The sequence below is a fragment of the Ammodytes marinus genome (genome assembly GCF_949987685.1).
Source record: "Ammodytes marinus genome assembly, chromosome: 16".
Lineage (NCBI taxonomy): Eukaryota > Metazoa > Chordata > Actinopteri > Uranoscopiformes > Ammodytidae > Ammodytes > Ammodytes marinus.
This window is the reverse complement of record NC_137220.1, coordinates 24,392,480-24,402,161: the sequence shown is the minus strand read 5'-3', so window position 1 is coordinate 24,402,161 and position 9,682 is coordinate 24,392,480. Positions and strand designations below refer to the sequence as shown.

At 41.2% G+C, this 9,682-nt stretch overlaps 1 protein-coding gene across 1 annotated transcript; it reads left to right on the top strand.

Annotated features, from left to right (window-relative positions):
* Positions 1-467: 467 nt before the first annotated feature.
* cdr2a (cerebellar degeneration-related protein 2a) lies at positions 468-7,771 on the top strand. The gene is made up of 7 exons (XM_080044787.1): positions 468-616; positions 1,976-2,088; positions 3,558-3,706; positions 3,814-3,990; positions 5,116-5,418; positions 5,538-5,820; positions 6,303-7,771. Exons 1-7 carry the CDS (start codon positions 538-540, stop codon positions 6,585-6,587), a joined length of 1,389 nt encoding a protein of 462 aa, XP_079900913.1. The 5' UTR covers positions 468-537; the 3' UTR covers positions 6,588-7,771.
* The last annotated feature ends 1,911 nt before the right edge of the window (positions 7,772-9,682 follow it).

Here is a 9,682-nt window from a genome sequence, read left to right as displayed (position 1 = left end):
GATTTTCCCTGCACGACGGGGGAGGCGGGCTTCAGCCATAAAAACAAACGTCTGATTGGCCTGAAGAGTTCTTGCTGATTCGTGATTGGTCGACAAAGAGGCCTGTCAACGGAAGCAGGAAGTTCCGATGAAAATATAAAATATATATTAGCCCATTATTAGTCTTTCTTGTAGATGTGTGCCCATGTTTTTAAAGTTAACTTTAATGTTCGTCGATTGAGAATTAAAAGTACATGCATTGTATCGTAGTTGCGGCCATATCATAGACTGTATATGGGCTATATCTGCCACCTGCCGGATGTTGGGGTGTAGTAGAGCGAGTTGCCACGTTGCCGTAGACAACCGCCTTAACAGCGTTAACGCCTCTTGCTACTCTGGAGGATGTAGTTTTCATCTCTCCACGCCCGGGGTTGAGCCGGGGTGAGCTCAGCTGGGACAACTTGACGCTGTTGAACCAACCAACACACACAGACACACACACACACACCGGTCTGTCAGGTTTTTGTCAGACCGAGTCCTCGCCCTGCGGCTGTGAATATGTTGACTGACATTATTTTGGAGGAAGAGTTTGAGAAGAATGGAGAGCCGTGGTACGACCCGCAGGACCTGGAACACGGTAAGAGCTGCGCAGCTCCAGGGGTCGGCACCCTAAACTCTGTCAGACTTGGTTGGCTGTTATAGCCTATAATATGTTATTACTCCAGAGACAGTTGCATAGCATAATAATTAAATTAAATATTATTTATTACAAATAGCCTATACAATTGTGGTTGCTTTTCAGTTGTGTAGTCCACTCGTATGACACAAAATCACAGTATGCTAGTCATGGGATAGGAGCCGAGACATCCGGAGGTTGTCAGTGGTCCCGTGCTGCTTTACATCAAATTCCATGTATGCACGATGTTTCTGTAAGGTGTGTTTGGTTTGGACAAACCTTTTTAACTTTTTGAAAATGTCCCTCTTGTGAATCAGATTTTTTTTGCCTTTACAGTATAGGCTACTGTAGGCTACATAATAATATGCACTGTAGGGTGAGCTCTTGGTTTGTGCTTGCCTTACTGAATGATAAAACAATGAATAATTTTCTTATGCAATATAGCCTACATTGTAATAATAATAAGCTTTATTTTTATAGCACTTTTTATCAAACTAAGAACAAATTACTTTACAGGAATACAATTAAATTATATTAAACAAGAGTGTCTCTAGTGCAAAAAACAGGCAAGAAAATAAATAGTCAGATGGATTGATTATGAAAATAGTTTCTTAGTTGCAGCTCTTATGATTTACTATATCAAAATGAATACATGCTCACAGAGGAGCCACAGTCCACACACAGGCTCGTTATACAGGCAGCAGAGACTTCCTGTTGCATTCCACAGTGGAGCTAAACACCATTGACTAGGCTCTGCTGTTTGTTGGATTAGGACAGGACGGGATGTGAAGTTTTCATCCGTGATGGATAGCAGTGCAACATCCTCCTCCGCGCTACCAAATCTCATAACTTCAGAGTCGGGCTCTATTTGTTATTTTCTTGTCACATACGTTTGAGTTTGAAATCCCAGAAGACACAGGAAGCTTAAAGCGTGAAACATGTCTGCTTTGGTGTCTTATTGCCCTGTTACCGACTGTACTTAAAGCAGGCCCACATAAGAAGTGCTTCGCTTCACCTCAGAGGGCTACTCAACAACACTGCTACTGGACCAGACCCGGAATTTAATAAGAAAACTTTGTGGTAGAATGGGTCACAAGGAGATCCCTGGGCGTGCCTTAAATCCCACGTGATTATTCAGTCCCAGATACTAATGATCTATTAATAATATAATAACAAGGTGTGTGTGTGTGTGTGTGTGTGTGTGTGTGTGTGTGTGTTTTACCCTTTGAACACAACTCTATTCTATCAGCTGCCTGTGTTTGGGCATTGCAGTGGTCTTGTGACTGGTGTTTACATGTTTTTCCTCCTTTGTTTTGACAGACCTCCATTTGGCGGCGGCGCTGGGGAAAACCCTCCTGGCCAGGAACCATGAGCTGGAGCAGGCCCTGCAGCAGATGTACTCCACCAACCAGGAGCAGCTGCAGGAGATTGAGGTGAAACATGATTTTTAAGGAAGGGAACTGCTCATGATGTCTTGAGGCCCCAGCTGCACTAAACTCTCCCTAGGGACAGAGTGTGTGTGTGGGAGCCAGCCACATCCATTCCTACACGCAAAACACGTCTATACAGTAAATCCTTTTGCAGTCTAGGAAGTCGAAAACAAATTGTCGCTGCTGCTTCGATATAGAGATTTTAGAATGTTATTGTGAATTCCTGTCAATTTTTAATAGAATGCAGTAAGAGCTCAAATTGAGCAGTATTAACTGGTGAGCCTTGGGCCTGGTGCTTCCTCTTCTCGGCAGGATGTTGGTCTACCTAATTCTAGGAAAGCTTTCACCGTCTTCCTTGCCATCTTACACCTTTCACATTGGACATTGTTCAAATTGCAAATATCTCAGTTAATGTTTTGGGTATTCACTCTATCTACAACATATTTTATTTGTTGTGTGTCCACACATCCCCTAACTAAATCCTGGATTACAAAAGTTGTGCAAATATTGTGGCTGTTACATGAGTCCACCTTAATACAGCAGAGCATGGATTTTGGATTACTTGGGTTACGTGGGTTTTCAGGTAAAGTTCATAAATAAACAAACAGAGGCCTTTTATTTCAGTAGGCAGACATTTCATTCAGGATATGAAGACAGCGCTGATCTATTTGAGTTGGAGTGCGTAGCATGCAGCGGGTCAGTAAAGATAAGAGTCTTAATTTGATAACGGCAGCGAGAAGGACAATGGCTAAAGGATTTATCGAGGTGATTATGGTTATCCCCATACGTATCTCTAGACCCTCCTCCTTGTGCAGTTTTCTGAAACGCTGTCTTTTAGTTGAAGTCAGAAATGTAAAATGTACAACTACAATCTTTAAAAAAAAGTAGTTGTAGATAATGATCAGTACATTCTTGTTCGCAGTGCAGTCTTATCTATAGTCCCTTTTTTGCAGGCACCTCTGCACTTTAAAGAAGCCTTTGTCTGCATGATGGTAATAAAATGTATTGGGAAAAAATTAAAACAAACGTGTAGGATTTGACTCGCTTTCTCTTCTTTCCTTCTGTGTTTTAAATAAGATTTTAAATAATTTAATGTTGGTGTTGCATTCTAATGTTTTAATGCATGAAAATCAAAAGCCTGATATAGGATTAGGAACTTAAGACTCTGGTATGTTTGTCTGTTCTGAATATGCATAAAGAAATTCAAGTTCAGTTTGCTGATAGCTGCAACTAACAATTATTTTCGTGATTAGTTCAGATAAGAAACAATAAAAAAAAAAATTCAGTTTACGGTCCTTAAAAAAAGAAGAGCAGCCTCGCATTGGAGAGGATCCGATATACCATCCGAATATTTTCAGCTGATTAATCAACTAATTGTTTCATCTCTACATGTGTAATTCATTTAGATACAATAAAAACAAAAGGATAGAATGAAGCTTAATCTTTGGGGCCTTCTCCTTCTTGCTCACCAGTACATGACGAAGCAGGTGGAGCTGCTGCGTCAGACCAACGAGCAGCATGCCAAAGTGTATGAGCAGCTGGATGTGGCTGCCAGGGGCCTGGAGCAAGACAACCAGAGACTGGTGAGGGACAAGCGCCTGGCCCAGCAGAAGATCCATAGGTAGGTCTGCTCCTCATCACACCATCATTGACCCAAGTATTTAAAGGACAAAATGTAAGGAGAGAATATAAATGCCACGTTCTTCCTTCTCTGCTTTCCCCTTCCAGTCTAACGGAGGCCGTTGAAGGGCTTCAGAACTACATGGGGGAGCTGCAGACTCAGGTAGAGGAGCTACAAACGGCCCAGGCAGAGAGGAGGAAGAGAGAGCTGGCAGAGCAGCGACGCAACCTGGGAGCACAGAGTGTGTCCTGTCTCAAAGAGCTGTATGACCTGCAACAGGACAGGTAAACGCATGTGGGCATGTTTCACTGCTCACGTTGTAAAATAATTACACTGTGTGGGGAGAGGAACTACTCTCAGCATGACAGTATAGTAAGATGAAGTCAACGTAAGTGTGGCTCGTATTTAGCAAAAACATATTGATATACCTGCTCCGGTCTACCCAGGTCAATGTGGTTAGATTGGGTTTAAATGAGCCCAAGGAGGCGGTTAAAGGATTCTGAATAGTGAGAGCTCCTTTTCTGCCTGTTGTCTTATCTGCTCTTACACTGAGCACACTGCTGTCTCAGCCACTTGTATGCTGACTGGACACCAAGAGCCAGACCAGATCTAGACCTCCTCTAGACATAATCTAAAGGTGGAGAAGGTTAATCCATTGTCAGCAGCGTACTAATATACATGCACACACACACACACACACACACACACACACACACATTACTGTTGTTATAAGCTTGCTACACATCATAGCACTTGTTTGATTTGCTGTGGAGAAAGCTGTAGCGCAACTTTTTGTTTTTAAGTCAACAAAACAAGTGTCACCTTAAAGTTAAATAAAGTAACATAAATTACGTGGTAAAATAAGCCTCTTAAATCCCCTTTCTCATGGTAAATGCTTTACACGGATCACTAGTACAAATCCAGTGGACATTCTTATGGGAAGCTGATTATTTGATTAACTGTGGAATCCTGTTTATTGTGTTCCAGAAATAAATCCGTCTGCCTTTTAGATTTTTATGACCAGAAAATGTGTGAATTATGATAATTTTTTTGCTTTTTGCCTCACTCTCTGGCTCAAGAAAAAGCACAAGAAATTGTTCTTTTATCTGCGTGCATTTTTTTGTATAGAAATGGGCAACGGTTGCTCATCCAGGTTAGCTTAGCTCAAACACTGGTAGTCAAGGGGAGCAGGTCAGAAGATACACTTCACAAAATCACCAAACACTCCTGTGTGCTTGTTGGGACTTGTTTATTTACCATGTTATGTTGCGCTCTATATTTTCTCACATTATGTCTTTTTAAAATCAAATACATAATGGAAGGAAGTGCCTGTGACTCTCACCTATGTATTTGATTCTAAAATGATATTTTTCCCACCTTCATTCATTGACCTGTCCTCCTGTCTTCAGGCATATAACCCACGTGGATGGACCCTGGTCACCGCGGGGCTCTTTCTATGAACGAGACAGACTCCATGACCCAGAGGTGGAGAATGCAGCTCTGCAGCGCTCAGTCCAGACCCTCCAGAGCCAGATAGCTGTGGAGAGAAGCCGCAGGGAGAACGCAGAGCGGGAGAGTCAGCTGACAGTGCAGGAGAACAGAGGTCTGGAGCAGCGGCTGGACATGCTGAGCGGCTCACTGGTCAGACTGAAGGAGCTGGAGGACGAGGTGGAACAACTGAGGCTTCTGTGGCGCGCCGACTGTGCCAACAGGTAGGCCGGATTTTATGTATGGACTAGATTAATGTTGGCAAATTAGCTTTGGCTTTGTTTTTATGATGAACAATTGGTCATACAACTATATGCCTTTGTGTTCCCTCCACTCCCAACAGCTGCAGAAGGCCACAACAGTTGCTGTTGCCTGATACGGTATTCTTTGCCTCAGAGGACAGACCCAGCGTGGGTCAGGAGGAGATGGAGGAGAAGGTAGAGAAGGATGAGGAGCAGACCAGATACGGCCGCCAGAGGAGTAACAGCGACAGCGTGCTGAAAGCCACAAACCCAGACGAGATCCGCCGTGGTCACGAGCAGCTGTGTATAAGGCGATCGGAGGCGGTGAAACAAAGGGGCATCTCCCTGCTCAACGAGGTGGATGCACAGTACAGCGCCCTGCAGGTAGTGTATTCTGTAGACTGTAAAGAACTACACAGCAGTTAAAGGTCACATATTGTGCTAATTTTCAGGTTAAAAATTATGATTTGGGTTTCCACTAGAAACTGTTTTCATGGTGTAATGTCCAAATAAATCCTGTAGGCTATGCTCTTATTGGCCGTCTGCTCTTTTTGGTCCTGTCTGCTCAAAGTGCCGGTTTGAATCTAAGTGCTAGTTAGATTCACTGGTATCTGGGTTTGTGCTTATCACAGGTGGAGGTAGTTGATTAGGGGGGAGAGGACATCAGAAGGAGAATAGGGATCTTGAACACAGTTTTCAGAAAGGTGGAGAAAGAGAGAGCGTTTTTCTCTCATTCTTTGGGATTTTCTTGTCACACAAGGGTGCCATATTATTGTTGGAAAATAATGAAGAAGTGCATTTGGCATAAAAGGTAACCTTTAAAACAGAATTTTTACACTGTCCTAAGATGCCTGTCTGTTGTCTAGGTGAAGTATGATGAGCTACTGCGGCGGTGCCAGCAGGTAACAGATGAGCTCAGCCATAAAGCCGTCCAAACGGCCAACGGTCCATTAGCGAGCATCAGGACCTGCCGCCACCAGTCCAGCTCCACTTCCCTCACCGACCCCACAGCTGTTCTGGTAGACGCCCACCAGCCTGAGTACAAGACCCTGTTCAACCAGATCTTCACCCGCATCCAAAAGACCAAAGAGGACCTCAGCCAGAACAGACGTCCAGTCGCGGACAGTGATTCCCAGGGTTCGGCCAAATGATTGTGTCTCTTTCCATTGTGGGACTTGCGCTCGATTGTGTCTGTTCTGAAAAAAAGAGAAACTTTGAGGTGGCTTTGCTATAAAAACATTATGCAGAGGGTGCAGATGCAATATGTACAATCAGTCCCTGTAGGTCTTATACATGCTGCTATCCTCTTATCTCTAGTCTGACACACCTATGCTTTTGTTTAGTCAGCGCTGTTTCCTTTATTATTCCGTCCTTATCAAAAATTAATTGTTATCCAACTTTTCAAATAAAGCAGCTTTTTGATTTGTAAGAATATATTCCAAAGTTCAACGACAAATATACAGAAAACTATGGATGGTAATGGTTCTGATATTGGAAGATATTTAGAGTTTGATAAAGATGTATTAGCAGATCCTTGGCTAGTAAAAAGTATTATGTCCATCCTAAACAGTATTTGGGGTTTATGTAATATGAACCTTGTGTCCACTTAATCAGTTGGTGCTTGGGAGAGAAAGGTGCCGTCGAATATTGTTTGTGTGTTGATGTAAGTAGGAGATGTAGCTGTTATGTATGAATTATGTGAGGAGAAATGTTGTAATAGGATGAAAGATTATAGCCAACTAAAGACTTTATGAGTTTATGATAATTAGCTTTACGGCTAGCGTAAGCTTTTTATGTAAGTTGGCCATCGCTGGTTCACCAGTCGAGGGTAATTGGCATGTCACCAGATATTTATCAGTGGACACTGGGAAACTGTTCTTTCAAGTCTGTGCTTTCTCATTTCATTCATGACGGCAGGACACGCCAAAAAAAAAACTCTGCACTATTTATGACTATCACGTTTTCAGTTTTATTTATTTTCTTTGAAAGAAGATTCAATTCTATTTATTGTCTTTGGGGTTTAATGTTCAGAGCAATTTGGTTTCACTGAGAGTAACTGGAAGTGAGATTAACAGTACACAGAGGTGCATGTTTTTTGCGGTTGTGGATAGTCAGTCCGACATGGAAGATTGAAAAGATAAATGCAATTTGTTATAACTTCCTTGAGCTCAAATGCTCTGACTATTTCCTATGACTATGTATGTTATGTATGAGTAAGTTTCCTGCTCTTAGTCTGGAACAAAAAATTGTGTTGATCAGGTCAGTGTTATCACCAAAAAAATAAAATAAATAGCAGTTTATTCTTATAACACTTTTAATCTAATTCAAAAAACTATTGTGCAGACATTCTGATGATTCTTGTAATTATACTTTCATTTTCTCATGTGAAAAAAAGATGCTTTATACAATATTGGCAAATTGTGCTGTTTAGAAGCTGTGAAACGTATACTGCTGCAGACAGCATGGCTGTATGATCATAGGTGTCCTCCATGAAGACTAACATGTTTTTCTTGCAACTAACAAGTAAACACATTATTGCAGAAGCCTGTTGTCTACTTTGTTTGTCCTCATCTCTTAAACTCATATATAGCATAATAATTTTAGACATGCATCTAAATTAAAAGCCAACGTTAAGAGGCTGTTGCAAGATAGATAGCATCACTGCATAGTTTGTGTGACCAGAGATGTTTAAACCTGTCCTCCCGTCACATGCAACATCACAACTTTTAATCAGATGGGAAAGAAATGAAATGGTGAGTTTGCTGCTACTGTACAAACTATCAAATCAAAACACAACAGCAGTGAAGTATTTTCCCTCCTACAGAAAACAGAGGGCTTCCCATTCCTCAAGGCCTCCGTCCCACAGTGTACTCAGTCTCAGTGGTCCAGAGCACAATTAACAGGGCTTTGTCTCTGTGCAATTAGGATTTACGTAACAGATTTCCCCACCTAACCTTAAACTCGCCTCCAATCCCTTAAATCTCCAAACAAGGGGATTGCATACCAAGTTTGCCTAAAGAGACTAAGTCATAAGCATTCACAGACATCTTACAAAGCCAATCTGCAAAACAGTCAGCAAAGGTGTAGTCGAAAATATTGTAGAAATGAATTAGAATAGTCACAAGAAAACTGAATTCACAAAAATCTATAGATTATCTGTCAAATTAGTTAATTTCTATTCTAGTCAATCCATTTAGGCTAAAAAATACACAAAAGACAGTCACGTAGGCCTATGTTAGCACAGAAGCTGGGGAACAGATAATTAAGTATATTTATCAAAATACAAGTATCAGGATACACCATTAATAAAAGGACCAAAAGAGACTCAGGTATATGTACAAATTAGTCAAATAAATTAATATAAAATAAATTATTAAAAAAACAAACAATGAAAAGCTTGCCTCTTCATATTTCAATGATTCCTCACACCTTAACCACAAAGGGAGATAAGAGCAACCATCTTTAACTTTCAACAATAACTTTTATTCTTGCACATATCAGTAAAGCGTCTTGACGTAGAGGCCCACATTGTGCAGTCATTTTAGAGTCAGTTTTGAATCAAGATTCAAGAATACTTTACTGTCATTGTATGTTTTGCACACAATGAAATGTCTGCAGACGACTCCAGCTTAGATTTACACAGTAAAAACAAGATGTAAAAATATACATAATAAAATACTGTGTGCAAATATTATGCACATACATGTTTTCACTTTCACTCATTCACACAGCCAGGCACCTGCATTGTTATTACAACCATTAGCAGCTGTCATCAGCCCTAGGCTTTAGGTGGGCTAATACATTTAATTATTGCCTTACAATGCATGTCATTTGATCACTAAGTCAGACACACATAATGAGCTAATGTTTACATAATTGCCTTCAAGGGAACCTACAGTAGCTCTTGTGAACAAGTAAACACTGGATGTAAACATGCTATTAACTACACTGAGATGGTATCACACTAATATAGCAATAACCACCATAATAGCATAATATTAACATTAGGCCTATTAATATTACATTATAACATTATGTAAACTGAAGTAGATAACTGTGGCTGGATGCTTCAGTAAGCTACACTGAATGCCCGCGGGACTGCAGGTTGGTCCCACATACTTGAAATGCAGGCCTTGACTGATTGGCCGAAATCTCCTTTCCTTAATGGACAGGTGTTCCCTAATTCGCCGAAATCCAATAAGCAAATGGAGAACTTGTACACTGATTGGAAGCGGGAGGGGCAATT

What these genes read in the sequence shown, in the direction of transcription:
- cdr2a (XM_080044787.1), top strand. Translation starts at nt 538, where the DNA reads ATGTTGACTGACATTATTTTGGAGGAAGAGTTTGAGAAGAATGGAGAG. An exon ending in CGCGCCGACTGTGCCAACAG is followed by an intron (nt 5,419 to 5,537) that starts GTAGGCCGGATT and finishes CACTCCCAACAG; the next exon opens with CTGCAGAAGGCCACAACAGT. An exon ending in CACAGTACAGCGCCCTGCAG is followed by an intron (nt 5,821 to 6,302) that starts GTAGTGTATTCT and finishes TCTGTTGTCTAG; the next exon opens with GTGAAGTATGATGAGCTACT.